This window comes from Chelmon rostratus, chromosome 16 (genome assembly GCF_017976325.1).
Source record: "Chelmon rostratus isolate fCheRos1 chromosome 16, fCheRos1.pri, whole genome shotgun sequence".
NCBI lineage: Eukaryota > Metazoa > Chordata > Actinopteri > Chaetodontiformes > Chaetodontidae > Chelmon > Chelmon rostratus.
Window position 1 is genome coordinate 3,683,011 of NC_055673.1, and position 19,369 is coordinate 3,702,379.

At 39.1% G+C, this 19,369-nt stretch overlaps 1 protein-coding gene across 1 annotated transcript; it reads right to left on the reverse strand.

Annotated features, from left to right (window-relative positions):
• Positions 1–4,716: 4,716 nt before the first annotated feature.
• LOC121619477 (hepatic lectin-like) lies at positions 4,717–14,453 on the reverse strand. The gene is made up of 6 exons (XM_041955217.1): positions 14,243–14,453; positions 11,950–12,078; positions 10,141–10,308; positions 9,848–10,026; positions 9,557–9,672; positions 4,717–6,082 (listed from the first exon to the last, which is right to left on the reverse strand). The coding sequence occupies exons 1-6, from the start codon at positions 14,349–14,351 to the stop codon at positions 5,902–5,904; spliced, it is 882 nt and encodes a 293-aa protein (XP_041811151.1). The 5' UTR covers positions 14,352–14,453; the 3' UTR covers positions 4,717–5,901.
• Between the last annotated feature and the right edge of the window lie 4,916 nt (positions 14,454–19,369).

The following is a 19,369-nucleotide window of genomic DNA, read 5'->3' on the forward strand; positions in this document are numbered from 1 at the left end:
AGGATTATAAAAGATGCTCAGTAAGCATTTCATCGAGAGCGGCGCAGCAGAAAAGGAAAGTTCATTCAAATAAAAATTATGAATGAGCTGAAACTCCAAATGTCTAAGTGTTGCCAAATAGATATTTAAGTCCTGATTTGACATATTTAAAGGCTTCATTTATACATTAAATATTTGCTGGGAGTTGCTGCAAAAGTGCAACATACTTGTAGAAAAACACACAAATGCTTTTCCATAGACACCCATGCATTTGCATAATAATCCCGCCGACCTTTAAGCCAGGCTAGAAGCAAACAAACCACTGACAATGTCAAGGTGAAGTGATGCAAAGAAGAAGAGTTGTGCAAGGCTGTGTTTGTGCATGTCAGGACACTAAACCTCCAACGTGGTCTTCAGCCAACATGAGAGCTTTCAGTGACAAAGGTGAAATCGTTAGATGAGCTTAATTGTCTAGTTGACAGCGTGCCAGTTGGCTGCTCGTCTCATTAAGATGTTAAAACACTTGGGAAATGTTTAACTCTCTGCTCCGGCTCAGGTAACGTAGCCCAGTTACAGGACTGCAGCTCTAAGCCACAAGTCCCGTCCACATTTGTTCAGTATCCCGATAATCCACCGTTTGTCCTCGTGCATCATGGGAGCACGCTGAGATCATCAGAGATGTTTGATGACCTCCTCTAATGGGGATCTTTAGATTAAGCCGTGTCTTTTTTTTAAGTAATTGATGCAACAGGTTTCGGCTCAGGCCCGGTGACATCAAACAGGGACATCAGTGTTTAAACAGCCCTGGTTGGCTTTGGGGTTCATCCATAAGGCAAACACAGACAGGTTCAAGGCCTGCAGGATCCATTTCCAATCAAGGGTTCTGAAGTCCTACCTGCTACTGCCAGAGACTGTCTTTAGGAAATTTATGCCACTTTTGGTCACCATTTGAACTTGCGTGTGTGAATGTAAACTCTCGTCTATGAAATGTCATGAGCATGTGCTGGAACATCAGGAGCCAGAAAAGTTTGTGAATTAAGTAACTTTGGTTTACATATTTCTGTGTGTGCAATTTTGGATTTTTAATTCGGTTTTAGTGGGTGGGTTGCGTACCGGCTGCAACTGTGGCCTCGTTATGCTCCGTTTCCACCTCCTCGTCATCTTCTAATGAAAGATACAAAAAAGTAACCACCATGATATTATCAGTGGCCTCCATGTTGCCTTCTACTGTTCCCTGTTTTCCAGCTGTTTGTGATACACCGGAAAGCACAAAGAAACTCATCGACAGCCTCTTTTCATTTATCTGCTAATTATGGTTTAAAAGTGGTATAAATCCTGAAAGACTTGCAGCACTGTCCTCTACTCACGTCTTCTGATGCTTTTTTGAATTTAACATTTCATATTTATATTTAATCGATCAATCAGCGAGTTTTTATTTTAATCTACTGCTCTCCTGAGATTTAAACCCACATCTCCACATCCAGGCACTCCCTGCTTAACTTTCTTTAATTATTTTTCTGTCATTTAAGTAAATTCAGAGGATTGTGCAGCCAAACTCCATAAACAGGACAATTATTCGTTACGTATATTTATTTCACAGTTTTTACCTCAGAGTCCACTCAGGAAACTGCATTTAATTCATGAGTTAGAGGAGCTTTGTTCCACCTGTTTATTAAGAGACCCCTTAAAGTCCCCCTCCTCTCTAAAACTTGTTTTTATTCTCGCTCCCTCAGTTGAATGTTTGAGCGTCACTGTGCAGATTGATGTGTGCGTGAGTTTGACACCAGGAGGCCGATCGATCAAATCTCTGATTTGAAATCCAATTTCAAGAGGCGGGCCTACCAGCAGGATTTGTGACATCACAACCAGTTTTTAGGCCAATCCTGGTCCAGTATTCATCTTACACACACAGAGCAGAGACTTTTCAGTTAACTGAATTTTAAATGGTGGAGTAGATGGATTTTAAGGATTTTAACAAGATAATTGAACTTTTTTGTGGAAAAAAAACACATCAGATACAAATTAGTAGTAGTGAAGTAGTATTTTATATTCATGTTCAAACACGTCTGGACGGGATCTTTAAAGCTCTTCCGGTGTAAGTGATGGAGGACAAAATCCACAATCCTTGTTTTGCCAAAAATTACTTCAGCAGTCTGAGTTAACCTTCGGACAAACCTGAAGAGCCGAAATCTACTAAGACTGTATAAATCACACTTAAAGGCTGTTTCCACCAACTTCCACAGATCAGTCTTTGACAGTAAATACACAAGACAACACACTGATCCACTTCTCTGCAACCACTGGACGACCCTGCAAATCCTGCGTGAACACCAGGGGTGTTCTTCACGTCTGGATCCTGGACGGAGATGCTCGTAGTAGTGCTGAAAGTGGGTGTTAAATAAAAAGATAAAGCTGTTTATTTACCAGTATCCCACCTTCAGGCGTCAGTCACAACTGTCAGACATGTTTGAGTCTTCATGAGAGCTGCTGGCAGCGACTGAACACTTAAGATTTGGCTCTTTATGTTTTTTTCTGCATCAACACTAAGACTTTACTTTCGTAACATTGAAATGGCTTCATGAAGGAATCTTTTAATGGCCAGTACGAACAGGAGGAATGAATCCAGCAACTTCTTTCAGTGTACACATGGGCACTCAGCTATTATTTAAAGGCAGACTTTAGAAAATTCCCATCCTTTAAGTGGTTCTTATTTCTTTCCATAAATGCAAATTCAGACTGTTTTTGAATGTAATTCACAAAAAAGCTTTTAAAATCTTAAAATAAAGGTGCAAATGTTTTCCAGTGTACATGCCTGCAAGAAATACTCCATCTTATTTCGGAGTTGGGGTGTTTGGCTGGTTTTGAGGCAATTTCCGCTCACAGTGTGTCCTCACAGTGTCAGTGTGGTGTTTATTCTTCTTATACAGACCTTTCCTCTGTGCTTTAGGCTTCCTGAAACAGAAACCTTGTTTTTTTGTTTGATTTGTTGATTGGCCATTCTTACACAGTGTTGGTAAAGAGCCTGTGAGTTCCTCCTTCCCTCTCTCTCTCTCAGTAAGCGTCGGCCTGTAATCCTAATGAACTGTGACAGAAGAGGGCTAGCTGACTTCCTGATAACTCCCTGTGGTAACGAGCTCAGGAGGGAAGCACAAGTACAAACCCTGCACTCGGCAAACTCTCCTCCACCTTTGGCTTCTTCATTCAGGGCAACTCTTAGCCCACTTTGACAAGACAGGAAGTGGATGAGATGACATGGAAGACAGAATGTGGGTGATGAAACCTCAGGGGGAGATTAGAGACTAAGATTGTGTATATACATTAATACTTTTCCAATTGATAATACATAATTAATAAAGGGAAAACAAAATGAGAATCAAGCCAGAAATGTACAAGAAAAAAGCTTTGAGTTTGTCTCATAAGAAAGATGAAACATTTAATTGTTCCTTTCATGGATTGTCGCTGTTGTTTTACTTTGTGTATTTTTTGGTACTTCTGTGTACTTTGTTGTATCTCCAATCAAAGAACTTACTTCTTGGAATTACAAAGTAAAATTTGGTTTGATTTGTCTTAAAAATGACAAATGTTTGCTAAAAATGACATAGTTTATGGGGAACTATGCAGCCTTTCTTCAAGGTAGGATAGGTCAAAGTACATGCACATTCAGACTTTTCTTATCGTGAATCTTATTCTATGAAAAAAAAAAACTGTCATATAAATTCACTTGAAAAAACAGAAGTTAATCTGTAAACTTAATTTTTCCCTTCACTTTCAGACTGACTTTTAAAATGCATTAAAGTCTGACCTGAATTTAAGTCTGGTGATCCTGCACATGTCTGTATATGATCTCAACAATGACTCTATGTTTTTGTACATTAAAGTTTTCTTTTCTTACCTCACATGCTTTCATCATGAAAAAGTGTAAAATCTGCTTTAGTTGCTCTTCAGCTGCGTTATCACTGATTGTGGCCTGTGGACTCCCACACAGAGAGCATGCTAACGGCAGGTTGCTTGTGTTAGCACTGCCACCTGCTGGAAGAAACAACAACAACAAAAACAACAACAAGGAAGAGAGGAGACACAACGCCGTACTGTCATCTAATGTTTCATGGTTTATTAATTTATCTATTATTCATTATTAATTTATTTCTCATGAAGCAGACAACTGGCAGCCATGAGCTAAATGTACAGTGACTGAGAAACATCAGTGCAAACTTATGAAAACACATCAAGACATAGTTCAAATTAAAAAAAACGTCCTCACTGTCACGATACATACTCATCATTTAACGTCTAGCCTTTGACTAATTGCCAGCATGTTTATCAGTTGCGTCTCCTGAAATCTATAAAATTGGTATTTTAACAGTGTAGTCGGAGTCCGTCATGTACCCCAGCAGAAATGTAGGTTTTACAAACATGTTAGGTGTCGGTATACGTGTTTGTCTCCAACTACAACATGTAACAGCCTACTGGACAAAATGTAAATGTGTAAGTTTAATAAGTATCAAAAACGTAAAACTGGAGACTGAAAAGCAGCACCAACAAACATACATAGCTACATTATTGGACTGATTGAGTCTTTCTTCACAATTAAACCACATTAAAGCTGCCAAATTTATATTCTTGGCCACTTGGGGGCAGCACAACACAATGTTAACACAACACTGACATACGATCAATACAGCTGATATATTCTTGAAGAACAAAGAAAAATGGAACAAGTAAGGTGAGACGTGAAGATACGAAACACAACTTTATTTTACAGGATCCACAGGACACATTTCTGCATAAATTATTCATGCTGCTCAATCACAAGTGCACCAGATTCAACTGACTCATTCTTACTGAAGTGGTGGCATCACTAATATTTTAGATCAGACAATCTCAAACATAATTCATATCACGACCAATTTCACACACACATATCAATGACATGAAAACATTCACATTTATCTTGAATGAAAAAACTATGATTTTATCTACATGGTACAAGGCACAGATAAACTGTAAAACCACAGTGTGGTAATCTCTATGTTGATTGGCTATTGGTATATAAATTGAATTTGTATCAACACAAATTTTTATGTAAATTGCTGCATTGTTAATTGAATTAAGTTCATTTCCATTAAGGGAGAAGAGGGCTGAGTTGCAGCAGTTTTTCCTGGGCTCTTAGTAACTGATTTACTAATTTAATAAATTTACTAAATCAGGCTATGTATAAATTGTATAAACATTAAGGATAAACATTTTTCCAGCTGACTATTAATTCTACAAATGGCTCAACCGCTCATTTTTAATACTTTTATTTTAACAATGTTGCCTCCAGAATGCACAAAGTAATTATTTAATATAACTGACTAGCGTCAATCATAATTGGACTTTATTAATTAAATTGATGTGAGTTTCGCCTCAATCATTCTACAATTTAAATGTCTTTTTCCACCCTTTTTTAGAAACCTTAAAAGTCCCTTAATAATCTAAAAAAGTTTTTTTAAATGCTGATGTTCATTATACTCTTACCAAAAAATAAGTAATATGTAGGAGGTTAAAATAATAGCATGAGTGAAATTGAAAGAACAGTCACTATTGCAGAGGACAGCTACCTTTAATTGTCTTCATATGGCTGTAAACCCATGTCAATAAAACACTTTCAACCTTGCTGGTGTTCTGGACACAGCAGACCATCCATGCATCCAACACACCACTAATTAATGCCAGGGAAAAAAGTTCAACAGATGAACCTCAATATCAGACTGAATAGAGTCACATCTAAATAATGTGTGAATTTAAACATGAGGAAAAATATCAGCCAGGTCTTCAGAGAAAACTGACAAAAAGCCGCTGTTCATCCAGCAGCGTGTTACAACCCGAATGGTTAACTTCCTCTCCTTGTTTTTCCCAGATGATCAAAGAGGTGTTGACGTCTCAGTGTGGTATGGCGGTGCTGGCGCCATCTCCCATTTCCTTCTCACAGATGAAGCGGCAGTACATGCTGCAGGGGGCGTCGTACCAGCTCCGGATCGCCACTCGCGTCAACACGCGTGTTTTCACAATGTAGCCACAGTCTTCGTCGATGTGGTTGTTGGGCTCGCCGTCCTCCCAAAAACTATAGTTAGAAGGGAGAAAGCAAATGAAAAATTCATTTGGTCGCCAATATATTTAAAGTCCATAAACTTATGTTGGATTATTATGATTTATGTCCAGTGCCACTGCAAGCAGCTTGTCTTTTACATGGTAACATAGACAGCAAAGACGAGGAGGTCAGGCTGTTGGATGGGTGTGTAGTGCATCAACTCTTATGCTGGAGACTGGAGTTCCCTTCCTGTCACAGACCAACCAGTAGCTTTTGCTTTATAGCAACAGTTAGCAGCGTGATTTTATAGCAATGTCAGTTGGTCTCTCTGACATTACGTCCATCGCTTTGGTCCAGTCTGAAATATCTCAATAATTATAGGATGGATTGCTTTAAAATGTTGGCTCTTGGTCCCCGGTCAAGGTATACTAATGAATTAAGTGATCACCTGACTTTACCAAATCACCAACAGGTCGAGATCTTTTTTTCTGTAAAATGACAACTACTGGATGTACTTGTCACAAAATTTGCCACAGACATTCATGGTCCCCTCAGGAAGCACTGTAGTAACTTTGGTTCATAATTTCAGTTTGTACACTACTTTGGTTTATGATCAAATATACGATCATACCAACCTCCAGCAATGATTTCAAATGCAAAGCTTTGTTTCATCAGGTTGAGCCAATGAGATTAAAAAAGCACTCACTAATGCCAGTAACTTCAAGGTATGTTAAACATAAGAAATTGCAGACATTGTGAATAGGGGTTCATATCACGCAGCAACAGCAGCCAAACAATGATAAGAAATATCTCAGTGGAAAAAGAGGAAGAGAAGAAATGCGGAGGGCAAAAGAGGAATGATAAAAGGTTAGTCATGAACAAATGTTTCCAAAATGAGGAAGAGAAATCAGATGGCTCTTAGAAAATCTGTTGAGTTGACACAAGTTGGGGAAGAAACTTGGGAAACAAGATTAGGGTTAAAACCTGGAATATGAATGTGTTTGCCAGTGGGCTTGGCTTGTGGCCAAATTGTTACATAGATAAATCTTTGGTAGTGTCTATAATGTGAATTATTGGATATGAAAAGTTAATCTGCAATTTTCTTTAGTGGTCCCTTAAGATGTTTCAATAGACAGACAACTTACAATAAAGAAAATGTCACTCAGTAATAGTAAATGGTAGAGTTATTAATTAGTCAATATATTAAACATTTAGGCAAGTGCAAGGTATAAGCTTGACATATGTTAAGCAAAGCTGAGTGTTTTTTGTTGGAGCATGTGTATTAAATGACATAAAACAGAATTGGTGTCTAACAATAAATGCAAATATAGTAGGATGATTAATAATGATCACATAAAGATTATTGTGCACATAACCACTGATTTCAGACAAAAGTCAAACTGCAAGACTCTATGATACAACCCCATACACTGCCATGGCTGTAAAAACAAAAGGGACTTTTATACACCAGGAAGAAAGTGCATTAAACATTGCACACACTGCAACATATTCTTTTGGTTTCAGGGTTTCCGAAAACATATTTAAATATACTTACAACAAATATAGAGGCCTGTCTCTAATACAAGTCTGTTTCAAATAAAGGCCTGGTGCCCTCCGCAGTTGAGACAAATAAAGGCCCTGGTCACTATTTGTTAATTGACAAATAATGTCCCTCATTTACTACAGTCGAGCCAACAAAAGGACTAAAAAATATTATGTTCTGAGCAGAAGTGAAGAAAACACAGTATTAACCAGCTAAAACAGCTTGGAAGATGAAGACAACCTGGCTTTTCATATTAAAACTATCTTTATCTTTCCACAGTTTACCCTGTGGCTCTGACTCATTTGTTTTTCATCAGAGGTCAAAGGCCAGCAGCACTGACATAACGCTGCTCAGAGCTGCTGTTTGCAGGCAGACATGATCCTGGCCTCCCTCCAGCTGTTATCTCACGTCTAGAACATCTAACCTTTAAGTCTTCAGTGACTGTCCTATGTATTGTTTCTGTACTTTCTGTACAGCAGAATAAACAACAGCTTTTGTAAAATATATAAATAAAAAGTGCAGCTAATGATTGTTTTTATTATAATCATGGGAGGGTTTTCCAATCTTTTTTGGAGTTCAGGAACTTCAGTTCCTTTATTGGTTCTTGCTGTCCAAAATAAGGGATATAAGGGGAATTTTGGGTAGAGTTTGGACTTGTCATTTAACTTGTCTACTTCTTCTTTTCCCTGTGCTTGTTGCGTCTTCCCTCTGGCCGTCTGACTCTCTTAATTTGGCCTCATTCAGTGTTAATTTAGGCCAACAACCATCACTGTGCAGCTTACAGAGCAAAACATGTGCCGAAGTCTGTAGGTATGCGAGGGGTCAGCGTTCAACAGAGGTAAAAGTCCAGTGGCCAGTCAATCTGTGTGTGGGTGTTTGTCCAAGTGTGTGTGTGTCACAGCCAGTCTGGAGCCAGAGGAGTGGAGTCACAGTTTGGGCAGAAATGAACTCAGGTTATTTCTATTAATGCTGTGAACTTGAGTCTGAATCAAAGTCTGCCATAGCTTTCAAGGCTACATGTCCCATCTTGTCTATTTTAATACATGGTCAAGTTCATAATATTAAACACTGAGTGAGGAACTTGTGTCTCTTTTGTATGTTTTGTAGGCTTTAGTGGGTTTTGGGTAATGTTAGAATTTTTTGCTTAACCTCTTCCTTATTGTTGTGGCGAATATTAGTATGAACCTATTACTTTTATATACAATCACAGTTTTGATGATATTGTCCTATATATACACACTGTAACTTCCTTTCTATTGACGCTTTGTTCATATCTAAATAATTCTCTACAGTCGATCTGCAGTGCCTCTAAAACCTGCATTTAATTAATAAACACATTGGTGTATTATCACCTTATAAAGTTGTTACACAGGCTACCAAACAATTGCCTATTAATTCATCAAACAGACACAGAGCAACAACTTCATTGTTTTATTGGTCTGATCCTATAGTCCAATATTCACTGTTAGAAAAAACACCAATGAGAGCAGTAAGATTGAGGCAAATCAGCAAAAACTGCAGGTTGTATAATAATACTCTGAGGGTTTTGTCACCACAAAACACCACAAGTAATTTGACCCATTTTTAATATGAAAAAATGATAAGTGCTGTTTTAAATATATGGGTATTAGAGGCTTTAACTTTAACTTCCCCTGTGATGAAGATGCTGACGACATCATCAGCTGGATTAAATAACTACGAATGAAAAGCTTGATCAAGAAGCTTTAATTTCTAAAAGCAAGTGTTGTGGTAGAGCCAAGTTGTTAGTCCACGGAAAGTAAACCTCAGGAACAAGCTTCATTGTTCCGGAAAGGCTGATGTTAGAAATGCTGAATGAGAGACTGCATTGAGCACCAGAAGTGAGAGGAACAAAGGCCAGGCCAGATGTGACGTCACGACTTCGGCTGCCAACGTAGTTCTGAACATGTCAGAAGGCAGATGAGTAGTGAATGAAGTGAACCTACCCTCCGACCAGGGTTGTGCCATCCACCCATTTCCAATGATCCTCCGTGTGCTCGTCAGTGATCCCAAACCAGAAGGCGTTCCAGTGTCCTCTGGGAAGAAGATCCCACAGAAACGTCTGAGAGGAAACACATACAAGCTAAACTTTTAGATTCAAGGAAGGCATTCAAACGCAACATCAAAAGTGTATTAATGCACCACTGAAAACAGTCGCCAACAAATGCACTATTAAAGATTCGTGTCTTCAGTTCTTCCAGAGACATGTTGAGACCATGCAGCTTGGCGTACTGTACCTGCTCCTCGGCCGTGTGGATAATGGCCAGGTGACCTCCTTGGCTCTGGCAGTACGACTGGCTTTCTGGCCAATCCCTTGTGGTTCTAGAGATGAAGTAACAGCTGTTATTGAAGAGATGCCAGTCCACGGGGCAGGTTATAGGGGCCGGCGCCGCCTTTGTCGTGATCACCTCAGGCGCTGATGACACAAAGACAAAGCAAGAAATTGGGCAACAGAAGCAGAGCAGTACTGGGTCTCCAAAAAAATCAAATGCACTCAATTGCACCCGTATACAGATATGCAGTTGTATACCATTAGTGGCAGCCAGTTTGGCCAGCAGCTCATCTCTCTCTTTCTGCAGCAGGTTTTTCTCCTGTTGCAGTTTGGTGATGGTAGCGATTAGAGTCGACACGTTAACGTCCTGTATCTGCTTCTGTATCTCTGAGGTCGCTTCACCACCACCCTGAGGTTTGTTCTTATCTGTGAAACAAATGGAACGATGGACTACTAAGTTAATGGATACATTAATTTTGGAACAACACCTTAGGAACGACAACATGCAAAGCTGAAAAGTAGCCGATTACCCAATTGATTACAATTCTTCCTGTAGGGGACTTGAATGTTTGCGGCAATTGATACAATAATATATTATATTTGTCAAGATATTCAGTTGGAGTCAGGATCAAACTGGTGTTTTACTCAATATTAAAAGTGTATAGCGACGCTAGCAAGTCTGTGAGGCTGTACTGAGTCACAGCACTGATTTGGGCTAAGTGCCAACATCAGTCAGTTCCAGTTACTGAACAGAAATGCAAAACTAGGTGCGAGGTCACAGTTACATAGTTTGTCCACCAAAAAAACTGACAAGAAGATTTTTCAAATGCAAAATGTCCTACTTAGTTTGCATCTTGGTCACAAACACATCTAAGGTACTCAAATCAAGACTAGTAGTGTGACGTGTTCTAGCCTTTTTACTGATAAAAAGTTATCTGATTTCTTTAAACTCTGAAATATTTAGTTCAGAATCTGCCTCAAAATTTTATAATAAATGATTGTGCTCCTGTGTAAAGGTTCAAATTGTGGACCAATCAAGGACAGACTGGATGAGTCTATTTATTTGTAGTTAAGTCTTGTTTAAAAACTACAGCATTGAAATAAATGTGACATTTCTATCACTGAATTCACGGGTTAAGAGGGCCACAAGAGGGCCACATTAAGATGAGGAAAATAAAAATATGCTAAATAATGTTAATCAAATCAAAGTGAATTGCAAATGTATTTTGTCTTTGGTTTTAATTCTTCTTTTGGACGGGAGAAGAATTTAAAAAAAACCTGACCTGCAGTGTTCTTTCAAAATTTCCCTGAAAGAGCATTTCAACTGTAGATTCTTTGAAAATGTACTCTCAAATGACGATAATTATCTAAACGAGCAAAATTACATTTTTGCCACGTCTAGCCTAAGTATGTTAATTCATCTACAGCCCAATTATCACATTTAAAAACAATGAAAAGTTGTCTCTGTCCTCTCACTGTCAGCTGGCAGCAGCCCAGCTAACGAGCTCATTAAAAAGCAGAAGCAGCTTTTCGGCCTCCTGGCTGTGAGGCTGTTTCAACATAACAAGCACACACACACACACACACACATAAAACACACACGTCTTAAATGGCAGTGTTGCGAGGTACAAACCACTGTATCCTCTTTTTCTCTTACCTGAAAGTGCTCATTCAGCTAATCTGAATTCACTATTTCTGCCTGAGTTTTCACAATGTGCACTTGATGATGAGCACACAGTGGACTTCATGCTGAATCTTTCTGCTTTAACTGTTGTGTGCTGCATCCAAATTATCAGCAGTGAACAAATTAGTGTGTTGATTGCACGTGGGAGAATTTCAACAGCAGAAAAGAGCAGACTACAGGGTGTCTACGTAATTCAAATATAACGACAGTTTCCTTCATAATCAGGAGGCTTCTTAATATCTTTACACTAGCTCCCAAATTGAATAACAGAAACCACCACATGTGGCTTGAATTGACAGAAAAGGCTATAAAACCTTTGCAAAGTCTTGTTTAAAGTTTTGAAACCTGTGTTTTTTACGTCAGTTCGCAGTTTGTGGACTCACAATGTGCAGTGACGCCTATGATGGAGATCACCAGGACGGCACACAGCGTAGCCAGGCAGATGGTGGCGAGGCGGTAGGGCCCGGGGCCGCTCGACCTGGTCATCAGTCTGACTGGGGGGACTGGGTGAGCTGGAGGTGGCAAGTGGGAAAGGCTGTTAATTAAAACCAAGTTTTAAGGATACTGCATGCTGATCCTTCCCTTAAATCTTTAAATTCTACCCACATCATTGCTGCTTAGTATAGTTAAGAATGTGGCTTGATAGTAGACTGTCATTATGATTAATATTCAGCAAAAATGAATACTCAAACCAGGCTTTCTGTACAGAATTAAAGGCTATATGTCTTTTCCATGTGTAAAATAATATTCGTATTTGTAATATTCGAAAGGGTGCAGCATTTTGCCGGAGTAACCTACAGCTACTCACTATACTCATTGCTGTAGCTATCTTCGGTTGTAGCTACAAGATACTGTTATTTAGCTAACAAATAAACAGTAACTGCTATTTAGCTAAGCCCCATGTCATAATAAGATGAAAAACATCTTGTTATAATATGAAAATTAGCTTGCAAAAATGAGAAATTTTGTTGTTCATTTTCTCAGTTCTGAGGTAAGGCTGATCTGTATTCTGACTTTACAAAGTGTATGTGAAAGTTTTTTAAACGCCCTAACATAACCCCTTTGACGCTCTGACAGGAAGTGTTGCGTGAAAAATGAGTTTAACATCACTGCTCCTGTCTTGTTGCATTAAAGGAGCTTCAACAGCTGTGGTACATGAAATCAAAATAAAATCAACATGTGCTTTTATAAGATTATTATTTGCTATTTTGTGGCCTGCAGAGCTCTGTATAAGATGTCTTCACACTAACTGATGAATTACATTTTTTGGATGCAGAGCCTTTTATCCACAGACTAATCTGCTCTGCTCTGCACAGACTTGTGGAAATCGAACATGTCAGCGCAGCTTCTGGGATGTGGGAAAACTGGCTGCACTTGAATTATAAGACAAAGCAGAAAGCAATTTATTTTTTTTGGTTTGTATGTGAGACAGCTACAAACGTTTGACCTTTCTCTCATTACATAAAGATCCGAACTACGGAAAGTCTTCTACTACGTTTGTTTTAGATATTTTTTGTGATTTATGAAGAACAGACTTGAGCATCAGGCCTGATCTGCTGGATGATACTGAGCAATTAAGTCCAAGTGAACACGAGATCCTTTTAGTGCTCGCTGTGCCTGCTGAGTTAAACATAAGCAGAATAAAAGCCACTCGTCTTCATCAGCTATACTTGCACCTGTTGGTGGCGCTAGAGGAAAAGTCAGAGGATCATCAAAGGGTTCATGTCTGCAGAGAAGACTTCGTGGCATTTCACCCAGTAGTGATGAGAAAACACTGAAAGTGCTGATCAAATGGAAAATCATCATCATCAGATGCTGATGTCAGCTTCCCAGATGTGAGGAAGTTTTGTAAACTTGGGATTACGTGTAAAATGTCAATAAAAATAGAATTCAGTCGTTTGCAGACGAACTGAGTCCTGAGTCCTGTTCCTGAGTGTTGAACCTCGCTCCATCTTCGCTGTGAACCACTGAGCCTTTCCAGGATGCTCCTTTCACACCCAACCACAATCCTATCACAGCATTACACATTTACACAGAAACCCAGCTTTTTATGTTGTGAAGCTCTTTGGAACTTTTGTTTTGAAAAACGCTCTAATAATAAAGTTTAGAGCAAGAGTTGATTCAACGATGAACAGAAAATGAACCTGCAATTGATCATCAATGAATCAAAATAATTTTCTCACTTGTGAAGATTTGCTTCTTTTCTGTGTCGTATGTTATCGTAAAATGAACATCTTTGGGTTTTGGACTGTTTGCAATTTGAAGTGATCGCCTCAAACTTTAATAAACCAAACAATTAATTCTAGAATAAATAATCTCCAAATTAATCAGTAATAAAAAGAACCATTATTGGCAGCCCTAATAGCGTTGATCAGAATAAATAATTCATTAATAATATAATAATATATAATAATGAATCACTTATAGCCAAAATATTCATTCTAGACTACAGGATGATATCAGAGAAGGCTGTAAATCCTCACAGTGTTAAAAAAGGAGCATTAACATGGTACAATACGAGCACAATATGTGCAAAGCTGACATTCTGCATCTTCAGTATTGCATTTTGTCAGAGAGTGTGTCAGTAAGAAAAAGAAACCATGAACAGAGCTACAATAAGGCTGGAAGGGAAAGAACAGCAGCTTTGAATTCCTCCATGGAGCTCTGAGGTCTTACCGCCGTGTCCCACATCTGGCCTCTGGATGAACTCGTCATATGTGCCCTCGTTGTCTATCAGCTTGGAGTACATCCCCTCAAAGACCGGGGGGCTCCCGGTGGTCGACATTTCAGCGCTGGAATTAAAAGAAGGGGTTGAAATTAAGAGTTGAGAAAGTTTCAGTGTTGAGTAAAACTGAGCAACACACTGTGGGCTACTCTCTCCTCTCCCTGTTTCTTAACGCTACGCGCTGGAGTCAAGTACCACACTGTAAGCAAGGTGCATTCCGGTCATGTATTTCAAAATAAAAGCCCACTGGCGCTGCAAAGTGTATGTTACAAACTAGTTTGTAAACCAATACAGAAGTAAAGCACACACACTGAGATCCAGTGGAGGAGAATCATTTATCAACGTAAGAGTAAAACAATCACAATGTAAAAATATTTCAATAACTTCAGAAGTAAAAGCACTGAAGTATTTACAACAAAAAGTACTTAATAAAGTGTATACACGTTATGAAGGAAAATTACTCCTCAGTGTCATATTATTAGCCTATGTATAATTACACTGGATTATTATTACACTATTATCAAAGATGCATTTTACATACAGCTTTTCATATTTTTATGTGTCATTGTGTATGTAGATAAATACGATAAATGTAAATAAATATATGTACAGATATATTAACACTAATATAAAAATATATATAAATATAAAATATTCATACTGTTTTACTGTGATGTGATTTTTGTATTGAAACACATTTGGATGTATATTTTTACATACAAATAAATGGTATGTTTTATTCATAATCATAATTATATTCAAAATACGTTGATACCCATGAAGAAAACAGACTTTTCATATAAAGCTGTTAAAGTGTGTCTACAAACAGCAAATATACTCTGGCATGATCAGTTTAGAGCTATTATTGTGAAGGCATCCTTGTATGCTTTCCTGTCTTCTTGTGTTTACTTGACTTAGCTCTGACATTGTTGTTTATGGTAAAACCCCCGCATCTCTGACCTTTTGGAGGGTTTTATGGGAGCAGGTTCCAGCTGTTTTGTTTCTGCCAGGGCTTGTCCAGAAAAGTCTCAGTGTGTTCTGAGTGGATCAATTTACGATCAGATGATCGCTCCTGTTTGTCAGCTCCATCACAATACAGTGACTTTTTTCAAAATGAGAATCCTGTTAAAGGGGTCTTAAATATGCACTTTGGCTACACTCCTGGCATTGTGCTAAGGGACTGAGGCTAATGCTACTTGTCCCAAGCAAAACATCAATATCCTGACAGGATGATGAAAAGAAGGCATTATCGTAAACTCTGACAGCATTCAGGACCAGCTTTCCCACAGGAGGGAAAATACACAGTGGGTGGGGGCAGGCTGTGATAGTCCATGTTGGCAGGAGGGTGACTGGAAGGATAAAACACAGGACTCAGGACACCAGGGTCCATGTTTCACTTGAAACCAAAGTAAGCGTTATTTTATCTTCCACACAGATGTTTGAATAGAATAATAGAATGAAAAGCATCTAGTCAAAGAAAGAAAGTGGCACCAAACTCACTTCACTCTTTTCCAGCTCATTTGCATTGCTTGTTTCCACCATGATTCCCATGATGGTCTTTCACCAGAACGCACCCATGATATGTGATGTGAAGCAACTGTGAAAATGAAGGATTTATTAAAGCTTAATGTCATCTCCCATAAAACGCTCCTAATAATTGAGCTTATGTGAGATCAAGTGTTATGTAGTTAATTATATGTTTGTCACCTTTCATGGGTGTGTCCTGTTAAAATGAGCAAGTTGACAAGCAAGGCATGAATCGACTACAGTGGATCTGCTCATTATGAGGTCTTTTCTGCTTCTCTTCTCCATTGCTGGTAAAAATTACAATTTATTGGTTCTTTATTGGTTGCAAATAAATAAGGTAAGATATGTATTTTGTGTAGAGAATTGAATGTGAATGCAACCATCAGGGCCAACGTGATGGAGAAGAGCGCCCCCTTCAACCTCGCGGTCATCTGTGAGTACTGCAGTGGTCTTAAAAAAATGATAACGATCTGAAAGTCCAGATACTTTAATGGAACATGACTTATTGTGTAGTAAGGTATTTCAACTTGCATGTATGTGTATATGTACGAAAATACCTCATTTATACACAATACAGTGACTGATTTTGGGGGTCGTTGGAACCTCTTTTTTTTTTGCACGAGTTGAAATTAGTCATTTTTTCGATGTTTTTATGTATTTTAAGACAAAAGTAATAAGTAATAATTGGGTAAAACTCAATTATGTATGTACTCCGAGGTCTGGTCTGATAAAAAAAACAGAGGAAAGTCCTGCTGCTGTTAATGTCAGCGCTCCCCTAAACATGTGTAATGTCACGTTTGGACCAGTAGATGTCACCATTCATAAGTGCTGCACAATAAAGCTAAACTACCTCTGAGGTCCGTTTCACAAAGCAGGTTTACTGAAAACTCTGAGTATGTTAACCCTGAAATGAGGGAAACTCTGAGTTTTCTGTTTCACATAGGAAGGCAAGTCAAACCAGAGAAAGAGGGGTAACTCAAGCCTGTTTCACAGACAGAGGTAAGTTAAACTCTGAGTCAGTTACCGCAGTAACTGACTCTATGAACCTAACCTGGTCGGGACCAGGTTTTACTCAAGGAACCTCGAGTTTCTCTGTGTCTCCGCCCTCTTTCAACCACACACCGTATTTCATTTCCTCATTCATTCAGTCGGCAGACGAGTTTTGGCATAGTTCTGCCGTCTGTTATTAAAAGATATATTTATTAAAAATATCAGTCAGTGGGAAGTCCATTAGGCACAGTAGGTGGTGACTTTTTTCGTTAACATGGCATGTCGTTTTGATCATGATCCCGTGGATGAAGGTGCAGCGATACTGCGCAGAGAATTAAATATTCGTCTGGAGAGAGTTATCAGACCACGCATCGATGTTCTTGCTTTTCCAGGCAGTTATCTTTTTGAGCGGAACCGTTTCACGGCACAGTCCATCATCTACATACATAATCTAATCCGTCCTTACATTTGCAACTTTACCAGCCGTAGTCATGCCCTGACATCTCAGCAGATATTGTGTGTTGCGCTGCGTTTTTTTTTTTTTTTTTTTTGCAAATGGGAGTTTTCTTTACAATGTCGGAGATGCAGAGCACTTGAGCAAGGCGACTGTATGCAGGGCGGTGAGAAAAGTGTGCCTCGCCATGAAACGGCTTTTACCAATCTTTGTCGTTTTCCCTGGACATAAACCCGTCAGAGTCATCAAGGAGGAGTTCCACAGAATTGCAGGTGAATGATGTAGAGATCCGTTAAATTAATTTTAAATTATATTTGGTTAATGACGTGCTGCAACCTCAGACTGGGATTATTTCTTTTAAGATTTCCCAGTGTGATTGTCTGCATAGATGGCACACATATCTCCATCACAGCTCCTTCACATAATGAAGCAGACTATGTGAATAGGAAGTCCATTCACAGCATAAATGTGCAGGTACATGTAGATTGACTACTGTTTCAAAATGTTAAAGACTGCATCATAGTTGAACATCTGTCATTCTCTGCACTGTCAAGATCATATGTGATGCTGGATACATTATTTCCAATGTGGAGGACAAGTGGTCTGGGTCTGTTCATGACTCAAGGATTTATCGCGAGTCTAACCTGAGCAACAGACTGCAACGTGATAAGCAGCCTAAAGATTTGCACAATTTGCACAATTCACTTGTCTCCCTCCTTTAATATACTCTAACTATACATTACAGGAGAGTTTGACAGCCTTCTGCTGGGTGACAGGGGTTACCCATGCCAACCCAGGCTGCTGACCCCTTACCCTGACCCTGAACCAGGCCCCCAATAGAACTTAAATCGGGCTCACTGCAGAACGAGAGCCCGGGTGGAGATGACCATAGGCCTGCTGAAAGCCCGTTTCCAATGCCTACGTCACCTGAGGGTGACCCCTGCGAGGACCTGTGATATTACTGTGGCTTGTGTTGTTCTTCATAATATTGCTACTATTAGAGGAGAGCAACAACCTGCCCTACAAATGGACGACCCTGATGATGACCCCTTCCACCTGCCAGCTATGCAGGATTGCAAAGCAGTCAGAGACACCATATGCCATAATCATTTCCGAGATTAAGTCACCATCGTCACCACCACCACAGCAGTCAAATAAATCAATAATACACATTTCAGTTGGTCTTCTTTATTTCCTACAAATACAAGAACTTGTTTAGTTAATGTTCCAATAGTTAATATAATTAACATAGTTCACCATGCACCCACCTCTAACTTGTGCTCCAGTATTGCAGTTTCTAGGTCTGCAATTTTTATCTTGTGGTCCAAGTATTGCATGTCTTTTTCAGTTTTTTGTATTTTTATCAGGAGATAGATTTTTGTAGATGTACAGGTAACTGGGAATACATAAGGAGGACATTAAATGATACAGTTGGCCTTCCTATTTTCTGGCTTAGGGCCAGCTCCTCTGCCTCAGTTAGAGGTGGTGGTGGTGGGCCACCCCCTGTTCTTCGTGCATCTGCCTTTTTTCTGTGGGCTGAGTAAAAGTCTGTGTTAGTTTGGCTAAGTTATTTAACATAACATGATATAGATGAGAACACTTTTTTCATTTTTAAATTTTATTTCATTCGTTAACAAAAAAAACAAAACATTATATGAACACAATATAACCAATTTTACAATGAAAGGGAGCCACTTAATATTTACTTTACAATGTAAAACATGATCAAAATGAGGTAGCTACCTCCATGAGATCATGCAGAGGTCTTACCTGTTTGAACAGTGTTTTTATATTTCATTTTAAGCTGCTGCCAAGTGCGCTTCTCCCCCGTGGGATTGCACTTAAATGAAATAAATTAATAGGCATCATTCAAGCAGTTTTGCCCTGTAATATTATTGTGATTTCAAAGGACTACATTTATACTCACGCAGTGACCCGAGCAGCAATGTTCTCCCACGCCGTCTCCCTCTCCTTCGCAGCTGCAGCGGTGTTGGACTTCCGTCTAAAAACGTGTTCATATTCGCAGTATGAGCGCATTAAAATGTCTAATTTCCAGTGGCGTGAAGTACGCAGCCTTCCGCTTCCCCGTTGCCATGGTGACTCCTCA